Consider the following 22,796-nt stretch of genomic DNA (forward strand, 5'->3'; position numbering starts at 1 on the left):
TTAATTTTGAATGTATGTGGGTGCGCTATATGTGTTACCAATACAGACAGTTACATACACCAAATCCATGCTGTTGCATGTACATTATACAGGACAGCATGGACTGGTGTTAGTGAAAAATACAATAATTTGCAATTTGCAAAATTAGTCTCCAATTTTTTCTGATATTTTTTCAAAGGTCGGAATAAATAAGTGAATAATTGGATCATAGATGTTAGAGATTTTCTGTAGCATTTCCTGTCTGCTGGGGTTATACAGCAAAAGGGTAAGGGTCGTCAGTGGGAAAGCAGTTATTGATGCCTTATTAGGTTCTTATTACATTCTTCATGTGATCCAAGGGTGGTAATTTGATAGACAAGGTTTGCACATTTTAGCCCACTGATTTTGTCTCTTGTTTCATGGCAAAATATAAAATGGAATTTGGTGAAGAACCAGGTACAGTAGGTTTGTATGAGATATCAGTACATAACATACAGGAATCCCTTTTCCTTTTGCTAACATGAAAAATATTGTAACTGTTAGCAAAATCAATCAACAAAGAATATTTGCTAGTCCCTTTAGATTTCAGTACTTTGAAATACAAAATCCCTAAGATTCCAATTTCATACTATTATTGGTGGTGACTGATGATATTTTGAGATCTCTCTTGTTGCCTTGCTTTTATTTCCCAGCTGGCTTGCACATGTAAAGCTTGCAAAATTAAAGTCAAACTAAAAGGTGTCTTTCAAGTCTATCAAAGAATCTTAGATAATGCACATAATCCATAAAGGAAATTCCTGGGAGATTTGCACATGCCGCATGCATTGTTTGATATTTAAGTTCTAAAACCTCAAACCGTTTGTATCATCAAGACATAGTGCTAATAAAACAATTGGTACAATATATTGAACTGTAATACAGCATATCTAGTTTATATAATGAGCATTTTTCCCGTCTCCTGTTCGGTAGATGACCTTCTTCCAGGACACCCGTCTTTGTCTTCGCTTCCTGATAAACCTAACTACAGTCATGCATATTTAATGATATTGTTGTCCGTAGTGCTCTGTGTGGCTGTGTAGATATAGAATACAACACTGCATATTCCGTATGGCCCGTGGGAGGGCTGGGACCGAGTGTGATGTGGAATTCATTCTATTGTATGATTGTCATACCCATCCGAAAAACACACTTCTCAATGCAAAACGCACCAGGAATGACTTTAAGCCCTTTATTTCTACAGAAATGTCCTGGTAACTGACGTGAAATTGTCATTACCGAATGCCCCGCTGTCACGAAATGTGGTTATTAATGATTCCAGCCGATACTCAGACAATAGATTTCCATTTTGTGGGATGAAATATTGACGTTTCATACAATATTCCTTAATGTTGATGATGATGAATGGAGAGAGAACTGTAGCAGGCAATCTGCCTAATGGCGCTTCTTTGTGCGGGAGATGAGAAATCGTCGTTGACATTTTCAGGTTAGTAATCCTGCTAATTAATGTCTCGAGACGTAATATCAATCTTTAATATCAATCTTTAATATCAATCTTTTATTACCTGCGTCAAGAAGGTTAATGTTTTCCGTGCTGTTTGTTTGTCGGGTGTGTTTTTTATATTTACGGATAGCCCAAGAAGCAGTAGCTGAGGATGGCTCTTCGTAACGCTTTGCAGGTGGGCAGGCTTTCAGGGAAACCAAGGTCAAGGCCTCCTAGTGGTTTTCTACGGAACTGTAGCAGAACTTTTGGTTTTGATATCTCGTGTTCTGGACCACCTGTTCTGACAGATACCTTTTGATTTAATAGGAAATGAGTTTTGTGATTTTAGTAGAAACATCTATGGGTGATAATAATCTCCCCTCTAAATAAAAAATTACCTTTAGATATATTAGTCAAATCTCTGCTGTAAGGTTTTACCACGAATGACACGAACACGAAAAACTCCTGTCCCAACCTTCTGTAAAATTAAGTACCCACGAAAATGTCTACAGTATACATAACATAGCAAATCTCTGCAGTAAAGTTTACATTTGCCAGAATGACGTCGGATGCCCTCGTCAGAAATTGAAAAGCAGGTTACGACCTCCCAGATGGCGGATTCCGCAGGAGAGGCTTTTACCTGGCAGAAATCTTTATGAGCCGACTTAAAAATTCCTTAATGCTCTTTTTATGATCAAAGGAGGCAATCTGGGTCAAAAGTCAATCCTGGGGCTGCTGGGTATGACTTATTGATGCTGCCCTCATGAATAGGGTACTGCCCTGCTGCAGGGGAGCTGGTGATACTCAGTAATAGTCAGTAATAGTCAGTAATAATCAGTAATGCTGAGTATCACTTATTGATGCTGCCCTCATGAATAGGCCACTGCCCTGCTGCAGGGGAGTTGGTGATACTCAGAACGGTAAATGCAAAAATGTTTTTGTCCAATACTGTCACAGTTTGTAATATATAGCGCTGCCGCGAACTTAGAACCACCGCGAAAATGCATTTACAGTGATAGTCAGTAATAGTCAGTAATGCTCAGTAATAGTCAGTAATACTCAGTAATAGTCAGTAATACTCAGTAATAGTCACATTCAACATTAGTCCAGTGTATAGTCAGCACTGACCTGTTTGACATGTCAGGGCTCAAAATCATTTTTGGGAAAAGCTGCACTGGTGCACCTAACCTGAACATGTAGGTGCACAGAAAAAACAACATAATCACAAAATTACACAACTTACTGCCCTATTCAGAAGGGGAATCTGAAATTCTATCAAAATTTCAAATTTTTTATATCATTTCTTTTAGTTTGAATGTCAAGATATCCTGTATATTAAGAGTACAATTACTTTTAGTATACAGAAAAAAAAATGGTGTCCCCAGAGTAAAAAATGTAGGTGCACAGGTCCAATGTTAGGTGCACAGGTCCAATGTTAGGTGCACAGGTCCAATGTTAGGTGCACAGGTCCAATATTAGGTGCACAGGTCCAATGTTAGGTGCACAGGTCCAATGTTAGGTGCACAGGTCCAATGTTAGGTGCACAGGTCCAATGTTAGGTGCACAGGTCCAATGTTAGGTGCACAGGTCCAATGTTAGGTGCACAGGTCCAATGTTAGGTGCACAAACGTACATATGGACCCAGTATTTCCATCCCTGCTCAGTAATGATCACATTAACATGAATCCAGCACACTCAGCAGTGACCAGTGTGACATGTTAGACACTTTAACTGCTGAGGTCAGACTTTAACAGCTCGAGGTCAGGGTTCAGCAGTCCTTAAGCCTGCCCAGCAGCCATTAAGGGTTAAACCTGCTGCTGGGGTTCCTGGAGAATAAATCCTGTGGTTAATCCGTTAGATGTTGGGTAGGAGGTGTGTGGTGTTTGAACAGTAATCTGCTAAGTCAGCTTATGTTAGGCTCTGTCAGCAACTACTCAGTGCATTCATGAACAAGTCACAGATTTGCTCATGTCAGAAATCTTGACCAGTGAATATTTGATGATCAGAAAAATGCTGATACAAGTTACAGATTGCAATATTTGAAAGGTATGTTATACAACTGTTGCTCTGTTTTGAGTAAATTAACTGATTCCCGCAAGATGTAGATGCATTATGAACCTTTGTTGGCCTTTTCAGTCAGAAAATATACGTGGCTTATTAATTGATACTGTACTAATACTCCTCTCATTGGAATCTATCTTATGAAAATGAGTACTTTCAAATGCACTGTAACAGTGCCATTTTTATTATGATGGAACCGTTTCAATCTACATACAAGAACTTTCATGCTTTTGCTTCCATTGATTTTATTAAAAAGTAAAGCTAAAGAAGAGCTAGTAAGCGAACTCCTACTCTGGGCGCCAACTCATGGGCATTCCTCTGTCGGGCGACCCCGAAGGACCTACATAGACCAACTTGCTGGGGATGTAGGAGCGAGGTCTGAACATCTAGACCAACTTATGGCGGACCGTGTTGCCTGGAGGGAAAGAGCAACCCTAGTCTGGGCAAGCTGCCCGATATGATGATGATGAAAAAGTAAGACATGAAGGTATACATTTGTACATGTAGCTCAGCAGAAAGAGCATTGTTTGGGAGCTCTTGTGTCATATTTCCTCATCCTCGTCACAATTGTCATGAAACAAGCCGCTATTGGAAAGTAAAGAACAGACAATGTCATACATGTGTGCATGAAGAAAATATCAAGAGAAAATGCTCAATAAATTAGTTTGTTTTGTAAACATCCAAACCCTTCAGTACATGGTTGAACTGCTTGAGGTCCTCCCTGAGCCTTGTGGCATCAACTTCTTGTAATTTCTGCTTTCTGCTATACTTGCTGTGCTGCTGCACTAAGCATCATGCCTTCTTGTGTATACAGAAAAACATTGTACATGTATCCATATTCCTCTGTGAGGTTTTACAAGCATGTAATCAGTGGGATAATGTTCTTCTAAAGATGTCAGTAATTCTCGGTTCCGTGTGAGATACATTTTACTTCTTGAACCTGAGGGAAATTCAAATTCTATTGTCTGTTCAGGTTTACAGGGACTCCGGTTTATGGCATCATTTTATGGATGGAGTGAAGTAAGGCTTTGAATTGTAATTCTGTCTTAAAAAGCTGATATCTATACATTGAAGTTTGGTACATAATAGATTTAAAGTTGAATGTTCACCCATTTAGATTGAAGTACAACTGGCAGGCCCCAAACCTACATGTAATAACGTATGGCGGTATGTCCACATTGAAGATAAATTTGTTCATTATAAGTTGCTGGTATTTTTTGTGTATGTTCAAGCGTGTGATGTATGCGCAGGCACAGTATATGCCAGTACCTCTGCAGATAACACTTCACAGCTTTGGGATGAAACAGAAGTTTTATATTCTTTACCAAGTTGACTCTTCATCCGAAACATCTGCCCCAGTTTTCAATCAGTTTTCTTATTCCTGAACAAGACACGATAATCCATCAGTGACACAGCCAACAATGGCCTTTAGGTCCGTTAGGCACATCCGACTTTTCAATGGATTCCAGTTTTTCAACATGAAGTAGAGGAGTTTAATGCTTCAGTCATTTGTATTTCTTTTCTTGCCATTATGTAGCATAACAGCCTTGGCGATGTATGTATGCAGCTGTGTTTGTATTTGTTTATTTGAACCTTTCTTTGTCCAAAAGAGGCACAAACCAGAGTGCAGGCTGCTACAGGCCCCCCAAAAATATATATATAACAAAGATAGAGAGATTTGCAAGGCAGCAGTTACAAGCAACTGGATAAGATTTGGAAAGTTTCAAAGATAGAGATTACATGATTGAAGTCCTGATAAATGCTCGTCACTAGTTTTGTGATGTTACAGGATAAAAAAATGGTGGAAAGATGCCATGTACATCTTTACCAGATTTAGAATCATTGATTTTTCCCTACCTGTAAACCAGTGTACTCCCCCTGATAGTCTGTTATGACTGCTGCAGTCCCAGCCCAAGGCGACAACAAAATTGGCTGCTACGGAGGAGAATACTTCAAAGTCACCGTAGATTGTTCGATAACAGAGCCTTTTATTGTAGCCGCGGGCCATGAAGTATTGATGGAAGCTTGGTCCATTTGTTACGGCACTTTCTGTACTCAGTTTTCATATCTCTAGATCTGTCCTCAACTAAATTCAAGGATTAGAGCAACAAATCAAATTCTAGATACGAAGATTACAGCTACTCACAATGATATTGTATTGAATTTCCCATTGATTTGGAGACGTTATAACTTATATATAACGTTTATCAGATGTTTACTTTTTGTTATTAAATGCCTTCAAGTCAAGAAATCATAGATTGTTGCAAACTTATTGGTTTATTGGTTTATTGGTAAAAGGACTCCATTAGTGAGTACACGAGTGACAAGTCAGCCAGTTGAAATGTTTTTGGCTGATTGTATGGAAAGTATGGAGTTGCCTCTGCTTGACTTGTGTATGTGCTTCTATTCAACAACCACCATGTTCTGTCCTAGGTGCTGAATGGCCCTCCTTTGTCCATAGAAAGTGTGGGGTTAGCTTGTGCAACTGCTCGCCTCTGCAAAAATCTATCAACCTCACAGTGCAGATTCAGTTGTCAGGGCTTGAAATAGTGGGTGCATGTGCACCCAGTGCACCCAATTTTGGAGCTGTGCACCTAATTTTTGACTGTGGGTGCACTGGTGCACCTATGTATTTTTGTATGCTATAGGGTTAAGGTACTATTGTACACTAGTATACAGAATATTCTTGAAATGTAAGTATCAAAAACAGCATGATAACTTTTTGCTGTACTTTATTTAATGCATTATTTGATTGAAATTTTAAAGTTAGCTATAGAAGTACAGATTGAAGTTCTTAAGAAAGGCAGCAGCGTTAAACTTGTAATTATGTTCTGAAGAACATTCAACTTTATTTTATCTGGTGCACCCAAAATTCTTTCTGTGCACCCAATTTTTTGAGTTGGGTGCACCAGTGCACCTATTTCCAAATATGAATTTCGAGCCCTGGTTGTGCTGTCCTTGGTGCTGATTGTTGTTTCATTGACTCTTCTTAGTGTTGAAAATGTGGTCATTGATCTCGCTTGCTAGTGTGACGGAAAAAGACCCCCACACCCCCATCAACCTCACCTCACAGTGCTGACTCAGTTGTGCTGTTCTGTCCTTGGTGCTGATTGTTGTTCCATTGACTGTTTCCAGTGTTTAAGATGAAAATGTGGTCATCTGATCTCGCTTGCTACTGTGACTCTCCAGAGAAACATCAACCTCATACTGCAGATTCAATTGTGTCCTGTCTTTGGTGCAGAATGGCATTCCTCTGCCCATATCAATGTGTAATTTTTGAATTTGATCTCACTTTATTCTGTGTGACTGCTAGTCATCAACCTCAGCATGATGGTTCAGTTGTGCTGTTCTCTCTTTGGTGCTGAATTCTTTTCCATTGACCATGTTCAGTTCTAAAGGTGAGAATGGGGACATTTGATCTCACTTGCTACTGTGACTGCTCCCTCCCAAAAAAAAACTAAAACAAAAACATCAACCTCACAGTACTAATTCAGTTGTTTGGTCCTGCCCTTGGTGCTGACAGGCATTCCTGTTCCCGTATCATTTCATTTCATTTTATTCCATTATATTTTGTCACTAGTATATGATGTTAATTTATATATTTGGTAATATTATGTTTTGTTTGATATGTTATCTAAGTTACTTTGGTTTCATATCAATTTTACTTCACATTATGTATTGTTACTTGTTATTTTATGTAAAGAAATTTGTTTGGGGATTTCCCCCCCAGGGCTCATTGAAAAACGCCAGCTGGCGATATGACTCCCCTGGTAAAATAAAATAAACAAACAAACAAACAAACAAACAAACAAATCAAGTCTGCTATGTTTGGATTTGACCTGATGCTGTGTGACTTACTGTCATCAACCCCGTAGAACTGATCCAGTTATGTTGTGCTTATATGTTATAACGTGTGATTCTGTTCTGTCGTAAAACAATCATATTACCTTACAGGGCTCGAAATACTTGGTGCATGTGCACCCAGTGCACCCAATTTTGGAGCTGTGCACCTAATTTTTTTACTGTGGGTGCACTGGTGCACCCAAGTATTTTCCTATGGTTTAATGTGTAAAGGTATCACTGCACACTAGTAGACAGCATATTCTTGACATCTAAGTGTAAGAAAATAATAAAATCTTTGTTGTAGTACTTGTTTAAGGTTTTGATGTTAGCATTTGTGTTAATTTCGATTTTGAAAGCTTCAAAACTGCGTGCCGAGATCGGGTGCCAAAAGTGCATGAAGAGGAACAGTAAGGTTTGTCATTAGGTTTTGCTTACAATAGTTACATTCTACTTTATTTTATGTGGTGCACCCAAAAATTTCCGAAACTGAATTTCGAGCCCTGCCTTAGCAGGTAACACAATCTGTTCATTCAACATTTCTTCTGCTGGGAGAACTGGAGTCTTGAAGATGATTTTGTGCAGTAGCTTTCCCCAAAAAATGAGATTAACCATTATTGGTTTCAACAGTTTTAAAAATCAAAAATGAAAAGTAATGGTCGGAAACCTGTGAGCCATGCAAGATGAAATGTGTAGTTATAGGGAAAAGCTGATGATATATTATATGAGCCCCCGTCACAGAAACCTGGAACTGTTTCAGTTGAAGAATGTGCTGAGTATGAGAGAATGGGAGTACAGGGTAGGATGTGGTCTGTCTTGGAGACATGTATTCTCAGAGAGTGATGTGAGTTTAAACTGCATTTCCAGAGATCTGCCACTTGGCAGTCATGCACTACATGACCCTTCATGACCCTTCATGACCCTTCATGACCCTTCATGACCCTTCATGACCCTTCATGACCCTTCATGACCCTTCATGACCCTTCATGACCCTTCGTGCAGGTGGCTGACTGCCAGGTAGGGGAAGGGGCAAGGGGGCTGTTTTATCATGTTTTACTGGAGGCAGTTGTGGCAGAACCAAAGTTCGGGGGAAATGTGTGGTTATCTGTCTCAGAGGCAGATATTCAGAGAGAGTGAAATAGAACTGGATCGGAGTTTTGCCAGTTGTAGCAGTGGTCCACCTACATGTAGTGTTATAGAGAGGGGGAAGGGTGAGCGAGGGAACCGTCTTGTGAAGATGTGATATTCTCAGCAGCAGGGTTTCTGCTCTGCACTTAGTTGTCAATCATGGTACACTGCACAAGGTCGTTCTGCCTAATCCCAGACCTTACAGCATTCATGATTGGGAAATACTGTAAATTCAGTTATCTTTGTAAGGCTTTCATTTTGAGTCTAAAAGAGGTTGCACAAAGACACACATTTGCAGTGTCGTGATTTTGCAGTGAAAACTACCAGAAAATAAAACCACAGCAAAAATTTCTACGGTACAATCCTTATCTCCACAGCCTCTATATCCCGGTGCTGATTGGTTACCTCACTGATTAGTTCAACTGTCTGCAGATCGATATTAAGGCTGCTTCTGCTCTGCTGTGTGTCTGATGCAGCATTTCTGAGACTATCCTTGCTTTTAAGAGATTTTCTTCTTCTTCTGTCATCCTCCATTGAGGTGAAGCATGGAGCCTTTTAAAGTAGCTACAATGTAGTATCGCAGTGCGGCTTTGCTGCAGTCTGAGATGATTTATTAAGGCATAAACTTGCACATAAACCCTTTTTCAATACTGCTTTCTCCTGTAGCAGTTGTACAGCGTACACCCTGATGCCGTGATAAATGATTGATACTGTACATGAGAAAAGGGAGGACTTGGGACTTCCTTGGAGGATATTGGGCTGCAATGAAAGAGGAAGCTGACAGCAACAATAGTATAGATATACACTCAGCCTGTGTTTGTACCTGTTGGCTGATTGATTAGCTGGTTGATTATACAGCTAATCCGTTCATCTGTCCTGAGATCCATAAGGCTGCTTGTGCTTTCTTGTTTCTTGTGCATCATTTCTGAGACTCGGTGTTATCCTTGGTTTTAAAAGACTTTCTTTTTTTGTCATCCTCCACTGAGTATCGCAGCGTGGCTTTGTTTGAGTTGATTTATTAACTAAAGGCATAAACTTGCACATAAGCCCTTTTTCAATACAGCTTTTCTTAACAGTTGTACAGCCTTCACCCTGATGCCTTGATAAATGATACGTTCACATGAGAAAAGGGAGGACTTGTTACTTCCTTTGAGGATATTATGCTGCAGTGAAAGAGAAAGCTAACAGTAACAGTAGTTGAGATATGCAGATTGGTTATCCAAATAATTAGTTCACCCGTCTAGATATCAATATGGCAGCTTTTGCTTTTATTGTGTTTCTAAATCTCTCTAATGCATTAATCCTGAGTGTTGCTTCTTGGTTTAAGAGATATACTTGTTAAGGCTTGAACATGCACATAAACTGGTCTGCTTGTCTCCTGTAACACTGAGTTGTCACAATGTACCCAGTCATGTCTACTTGTATCTCATGGCACCCTGATCCATGATAAATGATACCTTTGCATGAGAAAGGGGATTGATGACTTGTCTACTTCCTCTGAGGATACTAGGATGATAAAAGAGAAAGCTGACAATAGTGGGGATATGCAGCCCTCCCGGAATGCTGCCCACAGTATCCCATCCTGACAAGTCATCTCTGTTTCCCGCTGTCGGGGGAAAGTTCACAGCATTGATCGGATGTGGTTCAGGCTAGCTCACATCACCTTTGTTTGTTTTATTCATGAAATAATCAGATATTCCCTTAACCTTTGTCTTATGTTGACAAGCCATCTCTGTTTCCAGTCGGTTCACAACGTTCATGGGATACGGTTCAGCGTAGCTGACATCGCTTTTATCTGCTTTATTCATGAAATACTTGTACTAAAAGCAGATATTCCGCTAACATCAGCTCATGCTGACTTTAAATTTTGAGTCTCCTAATCTGTGCCACAGACCTGTGTATAGCAACACATTTAAATCATGGTAATTACCAAGAAAACAGTTACTCAAGCAACTGGATAAGATTTGGTAGCGGACAGATGTTCTAGACAGCATCTCAACACCTTTCTTCAGGACTGGACGAGATTTGTAGATCTCCGGGTTTGAAAACGGAAACTATGAATCGATATGTAAATAAGGTGAAGACAAATCTTTTTAATTACATGTGTATTGATTTTGCAGTTGAACTCGAGGTGAGTAAAGCATGTGTTAAGCTCAGAACATTATTATTCCCCGGAGGAACCTTACATGACCTTGGTCACACATCTCATAAGGGCGTGGCGTCACGTGGCGTAATGGCAGGGTGTTTGGCCCAGACTGCTGAGGTCCTGGGTTCGAACCATGACATGGCCCATTGACGATGTTCCCTTGGGAAAGCCACTTTTCACAATTTTTCAAATGAGTATCTAGATGGGATGTTAAATGCAGATGTCGTGTTTGAGGAGAGCCACAGCTAACTCAGTGCTGGGTTTCAGAAGAGATGATAATTTTTCATTCTTACTGTAAATTTCAGTTCCGGTAAATTTCAGTTCCTTAGAAGTAATAAACTTGTGCAACTGTCCTTTATCTACTCCATCTTTCAATACCTTATTAAATTATCACGGGGAGATTCTTGTCTGTAGTGCAGGAATGACGGGTTCACCCGGGGTCAGGTGTGCAGGAAGAAGACTCGTAGCTTTCCTGGCAGGACAGACACAGTAATGCAATCCCAGCTCCTCCGTGACTAGTTACTGACTCCATAGTGGTACCGATCTCCCTGCAGATAGCGTGGGAAGCAGGATTTTAGCTACCGTATACCAGAGATACAGGGCTTCCTTTGGGCATCCCCTGCAACAGGAGGGCTAGCTAATACTCTACATACTAAGAGGAAGACTCGTAGCTTTCCTGGCAGGACAGACACAGTAATGCAATCCCAGCTCCTCGGTGACTAGTTACTGACTCCATAGTGGTACCAATCTCCCTGTAGATAGCGTGGAGACAGCTGAAAAGATGAGGCACAGAGTGATGCTGACAGGAGGGTATCGGAGACCTGGTGGGTTAAGACGTCTGGAAGTGAAAGTAAAAGTGAAAGTGGCCTGTACTTACCTGCTTAAGAAGGGTTGAAGTTTCTTAGTGCTGCTAGTCAGGACTTAGGAATAGTTTGAGGCCGTGGATAGGAATGTAGACCAAATGCAGATTGACATCTACTGGGTTGTTTCAGATTTGGAGGAAATGACAAATGAAACGAGAAGGCTGGACCAGGTGTAAGATCACCATGGAGATGAGCGATGCAGCACAATTCAAGATGTTATGAAGATGGGCAGCAGTGCATAAAGATGTGACAATGTATAATTTATCATACTGATTACATGTACAGACATGGACAAACAAGGATAGCGGAAGAAAGGAACGACAGATTTCTGTGACATTCGGCATGCAGTTAGTGTGGAACTCCGATCGCCATGACGATGAGTGTTGCAGACAGAAGGATATCGGATACCTGGTGGGTTAAGACATCTCAAAGTGATAGTGAAAGTGGTCTGTCGGGAGGGGAGACTTATCTTGTCTCCCATTTACCGGCAGCTTGAAGCTGTCTTAAGAAGGGTCGAAGCCTCTCGCTGTGAATGATAAGAAGATGTGATGCATCAAGTTCTGTCAATAGTGTCATAGGCAGTGCTGCAAATTGTTCAGAACTGACAAGTTTGTCAAATGAAAGTTTTCCAGACTGATTGCATGGACATGTGGATTACTTGTGTCTCCTGTATTTACTTGTCAAACAACCCCTTTATTTATTTCTTTATTTCTTTATTTGAATTTACCACATGCAAAAACAAGTGGAAGGGAGGACAAAACAGGTGTATCAACACCTTTACAAGTTGTCCTCCCTGTGTCCTGTCCTTAGTGCTGACTGGCATTCCTGACCCACATTCGGTTTGTAAGATGGAAATGTGGACCTTTGACTGCTCCCGCTCCTTAAAACCAATCAAGCTGACAGTGCTAATTCAGTTGTGCTGTCCTGGCCTCGGTGCTGAAAGGCATTCCTGTGTCCATATCCAGTGTGTCATTTTTGAATTTGGTCTCACTTAGTAGTTTGACTGCAAGTCATCGACCTTTCTGTGATGGTCCAGTTGTGCCGTGCTGTCCTCGGTACTGAACGGCATTTCTGTGCTCATGTTCAGTGGAAATTGACCCATCAAGTTGTGGCATGGTCAAGCTGAGGACTGCTGGTGGTAAGTGGAGGGTGGGCAGGAATGCCTGGGTCTGCTGGTGGGGGTGGGGGGTGGGCAGGAATGCCTGGGTCTGCTGGTGGGGGTGGGGGGTGGGCAGGAATGCCTGGGTCTGCTGGTGGGGGTGGGGGTGGGCAGGAATGCCTGGGTCTGCTGGTGGGGGTGGGGGTGGGCAGGAATGCCTGGGTCTGCTGGTGGGGGTGGGGGGTGGGCAGGAATGCCTGGGTCTGCTGGTGGGGGTGGGGGTGGGCAGGAATGCCTGGGTCTGCTGGTGGGGGTGGGGGTGGGCAGGAATGCCTGGGTCTGCTGGTGGGGGTGGGGGTGGGCAGGAATGCCTGGGTCTGCTGGTGGGGGTGGGGGTGGGCAGGAATGCCTGGGTCTGCTGGTGGGGGTGGAGGGTGGTCAGGAATGTAGAACACATGCAGATTAAAGCATGGATGTGGATGAAATGACAAATGATGGCGATAGAGCTTTCTGGCAATAAATGGATGGACTCCAGTGCTTGCTTCCATGGTACATTATATATGTTGTATCATTACGTGTGAACTCAAGGGTACCAAAAACCCTTCATGTTCCCATTGCTGTGAAATTTAACCGCAGTGAACTTAAGATAATTTTACAGTTCCTGTTACAGTAGCAGCACAACAACACTGCTGCACGTCGGCCTCTCCTTAGACAGATGGAATGGAATAGTCCCAATGTGACCATGTAGCGTATATTGATAGTTCACAGAGTAATCGTTCCACATTCTATTCCTGCAACATCGACCTGTTTTGTAGCCAATACTGACAAAGCCAGAATGGTTTCTTGTGTTACAGTTATCACAAAGTAAACTCAGATAGCATGGTTTAAACATTAGCTTGAGTCACCTTTGGCTTCATACTGTGATAGAAAAGTATCTTTATTTGTGGTGAAAGAATCAGATCCATAAAGAATGCATGTTCAGTTTTCCCCGGTGGGTGCTAGCGACAGTCCGTGGATGTAAGGGATTTGAAAAAGTAGGTTTATTACATAGGGCAGATGTCCATAGTGTGCTTGTACATGACTCAGATTATGTATGCTGTAGTTATGACTTACTCAGATAGCAATGTTTGAAGCAGGTGGTAACATGAGTTACCCTTTAGCTCACAGAAAAACCTCTTTATTTCTAGTGAAGGGTCATGGCCATTAAGAATACATGACTGTGCAGTTCCCTGGTGGGTACTGTTGACATTCTATGGCTTTCAGGGATTTGAAGAAGTAGATAGGTTTATTACACAGGGTAGATGTACATGGTGCTTTTGTATGCTGTAGTTATGACTTATGACTCATATGGCATTGTTTGAACCAGGTGGTAACTTGAGTTACCTTTTGGCATTTAGAAGAATCTCTTTATTCCTGGGGAAAGAATTAAAGCCATAAGGATTCAGTTTCCCCATGTGTGTGCTACATGTATGTTCAGCCCATGTCTGTCATGTGCAGGGATCATGTTTGGTACCAGGGCAGCTGTATAACGTCTTTACTGTCCATGAGAGATGTGGTAGCGGGGGCTGTGTACAGGGCATGTGTGTCAGGGATCATGTTTGGTACCAGGGCAGCTGTATAAAGTCTTTACTGTCCATGAGAGATGTGGTAGCGGGGGGCTGTGTACAGCCCATGTGTGTCATGTGCAGGGATCATGTTTGGTACCAGGGCAGCTGTATAACGTCTTTACTGTCCATGAGAGATGTGGTAGCGGGGGCTGTGTACAGGGCATGTGTGTCAGGGATCATGTTTGGTACCAGGGCAGCTGTATAAAGTCTTTACTGTCCATGAGAGATGTGGTAGCGGGGACGGTGCAGGTCGTTAGCAGCTCCCGGGGCCATAAAAGGAAGAAAGGTCGTCTCTTGTGGGCAAATTCTGGTAAATAATTCAGCAGTACTATAGGAATGACATTACTTTACTATGAATAGTCCATACAGGCATCTACAGCAAGCTGGGTCATTGCCTTTGCAGAAGGGGGAATCTTTTACCTGTTGTGGTCGGTTTGTTTTGATACATGATTGATAACTTAAGAATTATGGATTATGCATTTTTATTTTTCTGTGTGTGGGTCCGTCTGTTGCTGACCAATAAAGTGATATTAGGCCTTAATGTACAGAACCATAAAAAGGCCATTAAAAAGCTGCATTAGGTGCCCAGAGTATATATTTAAGTTTATTCCCCAATCTGAATGTATGAATGCAACATGTAAGCTTAAGTTTAGTTGTGATAACAATGTGCTGTCGCTAGGATACTTAAATGTTTAACTTGGTCTAATCTAAACGTTCAGATTTGATGAGGTCTTGAAGTCGAAATGGTTAATATTTACAATATTGGTTCCACATTCACCTCTTCAAGCTTAGTTTATTATGCACACAGAAGACTCCAGGCCATCTACATGTTAGACTCAAGGTTGTCCCATTATCAGCATGAAGAAGTGTTTCTGACAGCTTTTCTCTGCCTGTCGGTCACCCGGGGTTACTCGTAAATGAGAATCAGCAGTAGGTTTTGTGGTGGGATACGGTCGGGTTGAAGTAAAAGGGCTCGTTTGGGTATTCTAGTATTTCTACATCATCTTTCATAGCTGCTAAACAGTGTAGATTAGATACATGAAAACATTTTAGATTATTACTGTAGATAGTATAAATCGCAAACAATACAAACATTCCAAGTATAGTGAGAAATATTCTAACCTATAAACATGGAAGAATACAATTTATTACAAAGTAGCTATAGTTGCGTTGCAGAAAGTAGCAATTTCCTTACATCCATCAGAAAAGATTATACTTTATAGGATAGTTGCGCAAATCGCATGAGATTTTCTATATCTTCAACTGTTCATGCTATTCATGCTTATTGATTTTGGGTTGGTTCATAAGCCTGAATGCATATGGTACACTCGTCTGGTGAATATTCACCTGAAAGATGGTTTCAGCATAATTGACATTTAAATGGAGGATGGTTTCTTATAAGCCTTTCTGGCTTCTTTTCTCCTCCTGCACATTCTTTTAGTTACTTTCAATTATTTCACTATTGTTTTTTTTGTATATGTGCGAATGAATAAAACAAACAGACAAACAAACAAGCACTATGCAGTCAAGTGATCATCAGAGTTTTTTGTTCTCCACCAAGTTTCTCTCCCTACCAGCCAATGCCCTGTTACAGTAGGTAGGTAGGTAGCGTGCGTAGTCCAGTGGTTAGCGATCTTGCCTCTGGAACTAGAAGCCCTGGGTTCGATCCCGGCTGTGTCGCTCACCCGACATGCACGCTACCGTTAAAGATCGCAGTCCTTAGGACGGGACGTTAAGCCGTGGTCCACTGTTCATTGTGCTTGTCGAAAAGAGCTAGGGGAATTTCCCCGGTACACTGAACCTGTAAATACTGTATATAGCGTCTGTCTTCTCTGTCACGACCAGTGGAAGAGTAGCTCATCTGTTCATTGAGTTCATTTGAGCTAAACTGGTTCGAGATTCCTTTCCTTTTTTCCTTTTACCTCCCTCAGGGACGCTTCTAATGTCAATTCACCAACATGATGAAACTGTTCACGTATGCAGTCAAGATGTAACACTTATTGCCATCAATGGAGCGTAGTTAGGGGGAAAAATTGGATTTCAATTGGTCCATCAACGCATGATGTGAACATTATCAGCTACGCACGCTGTTGTCTCGCTGATATCACGGCTTGTTCGCGCCTCGCCGTTCCATAACGGAACCTCAGACCTAGTTTCTGACGGGGGAAAGGGGTGATTGATAATTTCGTGTGTGAGGCGAGGAGTATTGATTACCGGGGTGGCGTTTGTCGGCCGGCGAGCCCAGAGCCAGGCGTGGTGCCCTGGAGGAAGGTGGCACGGTGCACCACGGATCACTACAGGACACATCGGCCCGGTGCTATGGTAGACTGTTGCCTGCACCAATTCTGTAGTAAGTGGTGAATGTTGGAAGGATGTTACTCTTGGTGTCATTAACTCTCAGCTGGTGGTGAAACGGACCTACATTTCCTGGGGCATCGGAAGGCAGTACTGTACAGGACACATCGGCCCGGGGCTATGGTAGACTGTTGCCTGCACCAATTCTGTAGTAAGTGGTGAATGTTGGAAGGATGTTACTCTTGGTGTCATTAACTCTCAGCTGGTGGTGAAACGGACCTACATTTCCCGGGGCATTAGAAGGCAGTACTGTACAGGACACAGCACTACAGATCTGCCTGGGGCTCTGGTAGACTGTTGCCTGCACCTTTTATAAGTGGTCGGAAGGATGCCGTTATACCTCAGCTGGTGTTAAAACATACCTACAAGTACTTGTAGGGGGATGTTGGAAGGCAGTACTGTCTAGGACTGGACATTTCAGATCTACATGTGTCCTAATGGATGGTACACCACACAGACAGTTGCCTGCGCTCGTCTAGTTGTAACGAGTTGTTGGTGACAATTGAAGGATGTTACTCCTGATGCCGTTACCTCTCAGCTGGTGGTGAAACATAACTGCATGTACCGGAGTATTGAAACAACTACCTACATATGCATGTACTATGCAGGAATGGTGAAACATGAATACATGATTGTGTAAAACGTGCCTACATGTAGTGGAGCATTGAGACTTACCTAGTACGTGTACCATGGAACAGTGGTGAAACATACCTCCATGTAGTGGGGTGTTGGAATATACCAGGTCCTGCGTTCACCATGCATCCGGGTTGTGTTTAGCCCCTTCCCTGGTGCCGCGGGAGAATGGCCCTGTCCGTATCATTGATCCGGCAGGTAGGTGATCCTGAATTCCCGTTTCTCCTCGTCACATTCAGCATGCTGTAGCTGTGTGAGGCTTTTATGGGGGGTTATTATCATAACTGTAAATCAATAATGATGGAGGATATCTCTGTTGTTTTTGTTGTTGGTGGAAAGTTGTACAGGTTTGTAGTCTGTGTACGGATTTTATCGAAGCTTTAGATAAGCTGCAGTAGTATAGCGGCTCGTAAGGATTGAGTGTATAATCATGGGTACTTGACTTGTTCAAGGGTTTTGGTAATTAAGATCCTCTCATCCCAACCTCTCCAAAACAGAGAGACGTCCTGAAAGACAAGTCAATCTTTGATATCATGGTCAGACATGTTCTTTTCCATTTTCCCATAAGTGGGTTTTGTGCACGAACAATGGCAGGAATCAATACTTCAAGTTTCATCAATTCTGTTATAATATGGAGGACGTTGTTCTCGCACTGTCACATGTATCCCACCAATACATAATTAAGTGAACTTGGTTTCTGTATCAGTATACGTTTTGACGGTTTTCACAGATTCAAGAAAAAAAGGGCAGGGAGGATTGTTTTCTTGCATCCACTGTTCATCTGCATTATGCATAATTCTACAAACGGTATCCAGGACCCTGATAGAGCTGTAGTCCTGATCCCCTTCCTAGATTTTTAATGCACTGTGTAGTCGTTATCCTTAATTAGTTAGTAAGAGCTCATAACATGTCATTTAGAGCTAGACTTTTTAATGCACAGTACATCACACTTATTAAGATTTCTGCAGCACTTACTTTAAGGTCATTAGTCTACATCATGCAATGTGTCTTACTTATTCTTGTGTCAAAGTTACTTAAATGATGCATTCTTTTTTTTTATCGGAGTTTGTTGCACTGATAGTCCATTGATTTTGGCACCCTTTGCAACATTAGTCTGAAAAATGGTGTTAAAATCATCGCGAACAGCTGCAAATAGTTCCTTGCCATCCAAACAGCCCTGCAGACCGACTGCAGATGTTTATTGTCCCCCGTTTGATGAGTCTTTCCTCGTTAATGACACAATTAACCTCCTCATCACAGCGTTAATTTGTCATGACCCACTGAAGCATGTGACCTTCTCCGCTCTGTTTATCTTGTGTGCAGACAGATGCACCGCGGGCGACGGTGATACCCGGGAACTGTTTCCAGTGATGATGGAAGACCTTTGTTGTACATTCATGCCTCGAGGGGTTAGGTACAGGTCATGGAACATATAATTAAAGAAACATTATTATATAATTTAACAAACATGTATTCAGAAAATATAAACAACATCACAGGACTTAAACATACATAATAGATACATATGTAAGAGCATTATGCTAAACTAGCCGAGTACAGTCAAGCTTTCATTGCTTCAATGCAAAAGACGTCTATTTGATGTTTGTCTTATAATGTACACAATGTAATTAACGATAAAAAAGTATTTTGCAGAGGGCAGACAATACAAACGATATTGAATTATATACATGTATATGAGATAGTAAATTGTGTAGTGAATCTATTTGAGGTTTACAGAGGGCAGGTAGTACAATGATACTAACATACCGTATGTAAGTCTTTGAAGAGGATCTAAAATGTACGGAACATACGTGTATGCATGCGTTTGTTTACAAATGAAGAAAAATCTGTTGGGATGAACTGTTAAAGTAAATCTTATTTGCCCAACATTTGTCCCAATGGATAGAAAAATGTTCTCAGAAATAAGTGTTTTTATGACAAAGTGAAGACAATATTGTGACCATGGTATTGTTGCCCTGCCGTCATGTTTGGTTTGAAATTGTGATTCGATGTCGATCGATTTTCCTTAGCCTGTGATTTGCACTGCTCGGACTGTGACTGTCTAGAATGTGCCGATAGCTCATGACATAGAGGGGAGACAATGTTTTATTCATGGCAGTAAATAGAGAAATTCAGGCCATTCAATACATCATAGTACAGGGAAAATGAGTGCTGAATGACAAATATGGTGTTCACTTCGTAATGGTTTACAGTTGTCCTATAGCCGTCTTGAGGCCGTAGGGGCACTAGGTTTTTACACTGTGTCTAGGGCGCTGTATTGGAAGGGAGAGCCCATCTCTCTCCTTCCACTGCCTTTTACCTACCTCCCCAACCAAAGTTAGGTACCCAGTTTTACACCTGGGTGGAGTGAGGAAAGTTGTGTGTAAAGTGCCTTTTCCCAAGGGCATAAGATCGGTGACAATTGACAGGATTCGAACCTAGGACCTCTGGGTTCTGGGCTAAGCATCCTGCCGTTACGCCACACGACCCCACTTGGCATGGACACCGTTATATAACAATTTCCCCCATATCATCACATCACAGTCAGATTCCTGTCTCAGCTTTCTTGCATTGACCTTTTCCTGTTTAGTTCAGGCCTCACTGAATTATTTCCTCGGTTCTCGGACATTCCTGAAGTAAAAGTTTAGCTTCTCGCTGGTCAAGACAAAAACAGAGGACTGGGTGGAAAGCTTGCATCTTACCACATGTATATTCACTAAACTGAAACTGTGTGTACCAAGGTACAGCCACACTTTTCAACATAATATTTCAATTCAGCATTATGTTTTTTTAGATCTGACTCTGAGAACCAACAAGTGAAATTGGTGTGGCCTAAGACAGGAAATTGTTCCATGCATCTGTTATCTGGTCACATGGAGGTAAAGTGTTACATGCATCTGTTATCTGGTCACATGGAGGTAAAGTGCAGACTGCAGATCCCGAGGTTCAAGGGCTCAAATTTAATCGATTAACCAGGCAGGACTGGGCTTTGGTAAGCAACATACTTGAACTAATCTAAGATGGAACCTAAAGCAGAGGTCCCATATCTATGTTTGAGGAGAGCCACATCTTATGAGCATGTTAAAGAACCCATCACTCTTATTGATAAGTTTAGGGGTTCATTCATCCAGGTGTGAGTGGATCAAACCGAGGCCTATCAGCCTAATCTTTTGCAGCTTGTATGTAGTTATACAAAACTGGTGTTATGCTTCATTGTTCAAGTTCAACCATAGTTTTTCAGCCATGTGATGCAAATAAACAAACAAGATATTAACTGTAATATGCAGCTTTAACAAAACAGACTTAACTTTAACCATCTTGTACAACTGTTAAACAGTAGACATTGTCTCACTCATCCATGCTCAATTTCACCAAGTTGAACTTATACATTTACATGACCTTGTGCTGATGAACAAATCTTTTGGAGGCTTTCTGAAAAAGTGTAGGTGTTCAAATTGACACTGACAGTGGAATATGTATAACTGTCCCAGGGCTGGGAGGATTTCCGACCTAAATGCCTCTGTGTGTATATGGTAATGTAACATTCATTTATGGATGGCTCTATTGAGATGTACATATTGTTGGTTGTGCAGACCTCACAGCCGTGCTATTAGAGCTGCTCTAAAAGTCTCTAAGCTCCAGAAACACATCTGCAAATTTCCTCCTGGTGCCACCCAGTCTCATGTTGCAAGGTCGTCCATAGTGTACTGAACCCCTAATGGATAACTGCATAATGTTGGATCACTGCGTAGTGCTGTTAAAGTGACTCTCCATGCTCATGTGAAATACATTTTAAACAAATACATTTCACATTTCTGGTTGGTGCCGCACAGTCTATATTTTAGACCACACCAATTTAATTTGTTGGTTCTCTCGTTTTTATATGAAATTTTAGCAAGAGGATATCAGGAAAGATAAAAGTCTGGGAGGAAAACTTGCATCTGACTTCAGCCACTCGCTGAAACTGTGTGTACCAAGGTACAGACTGTCCCCTCCGACTTTTTCTCATGTTGATGTTCTAATCTAGCATCATGTTTCAAATTCCAAGAAGCAAGAAGTAAGATTGGTGTGGCCTAACCTGTCATACATAGTTAGTCTCATCTCTCTGGTCATCACTGTATAATCTTTGTTAACTAAAAGTGTCTCCATACTTAACGGTGCATGCGACAGTGGTTCATGGTAGTCCGCGACAAAAAAGGGACGAAAGGGTTTCGAGGGTCTGGGTTTGAGTTTACATTTCTCAAAATGTGCTTCGAACTGACATTAGATACTAACATGGCCGAAAAGCGTATGAATTGGTGTGTTTTGGGTGGAAATTGCGTTTCTATCCGAGCCTTATTTCCGGATATCCATACGCGTTGAATGTAAACTGCCCCTTTGACCCAGATTGACCTTGTTGCGTTCTTTTGGCCGTGTTGCATTACCTCGCGCGTCGGGTTATTGTGAAAATCACAGTGGTAGGATTTTCTTTATAATGGGCTTGATTATACCTTGGAGTTTTCTCTTTCTGACACTAACAGTCATTTTCGTGTCAAAAAATTTTGTGATGTATTTAGTTCCACGGGAAAATGCCAAATTTTGCGCCTCATTTTTGACGGAAAAATACTTTTTCCCTCTTATATTTACTAAAATTACAAAGGTTGAAGAAACCGAAACTCGGGTTTTCTTGTAGCTAGAGGGATAGCCTTCATTCCCATTCACAGTTGTTTTGGCTCAGAAGTATTTCCTGGAAGAGACGGTCGCTAGACTTGGGGGTGTTCAAACTCGAATTGAGACCCAAAATAAACTAGGGGGTGCCCCCTTAAGTGGCAAGGGGCTTTTTGGGTGTTTAGAAAAGAATAAAACTGGCCTGTTGCAAGAAATTGATGACTTCGTTAAGTGAGGTATTGATTGCACAATAAGCGATGCTTGTTTGGAGGTCAGAGTCATTTGACTACCCAATGTCCCCTGTCTGTTTCAAGGCTTTCCCTAATAGGAGTTGTATCTCTGTCTTTTAAATTTTCAAAATGCATAGGTGCGTCCTCTTGGATGTCAAGAGGCATGAATCGAATTGGAAAAGTTAAATACATTTTGTATGTCTTTAAGCAAAATTGACTGCCTCCAATCTGACTCCGTACGGAATCTATTTCCTGACATGCATGTACATGATATATATTCAAGTAGTATATCTCTAAGCACGCAATTTGAACCTGAACCCAATTCCTGATTAGATTTAATATATTTGTTTGTCCTGTGTTGTTCTAGGCAGACAGCATACAGTACCGAGACCGACAGCGCACAGTGTCAGGGTTAGGGTTAGATTTGTGATGTCCTGTGTTGTTGTTTATTGTTGTTGATATTGTTGTTGCAGGAGGACAGCATACCCAGACCGACAGCGCACAGTGTCAGGGTTAGGGTTAGGTTTGTGATGTCCTGTGTTGTTGTTATTGTTGTTTATTGTTGTTGTTATTGTTGTTGCAGGAGGACAGCATACCCAGACCGACAGCGCGCAGTGTCAGACACAAGTACGACTTCTTCACGCTGGACGTCACGCTGAAGGAAGGCCGGAGGCTCGCGATCAGAGACAAATGTGGTGAGTTCAGACTGCTGGGGGATGTGACAGAGC

The 22,796-nt window shown here is 41.6% G+C and overlaps 1 protein-coding gene across 1 annotated transcript in view; it reads left to right on the forward strand.

The window, feature by feature from the left end:
- Positions 1–22,796, forward strand: part of LOC136427088 (multiple C2 and transmembrane domain-containing protein 1-like) — a 92,625-nt gene that overhangs the window by 43,944 nt on the left and 25,885 nt on the right. The window contains exon 4 of the mRNA XM_066415807.1: positions 22,652–22,763. Coding sequence (XP_066271904.1) covers positions 22,652–22,763 — 112 coding nt within the window. The remainder of the gene's footprint in view (positions 1–22,651; positions 22,764–22,796) is intronic.

The sequence above is a fragment of the Branchiostoma lanceolatum genome, chromosome 2 (assembly GCF_035083965.1).
Source record: "Branchiostoma lanceolatum isolate klBraLanc5 chromosome 2, klBraLanc5.hap2, whole genome shotgun sequence".
NCBI lineage: Eukaryota > Metazoa > Chordata > Leptocardii > Amphioxiformes > Branchiostomatidae > Branchiostoma > Branchiostoma lanceolatum.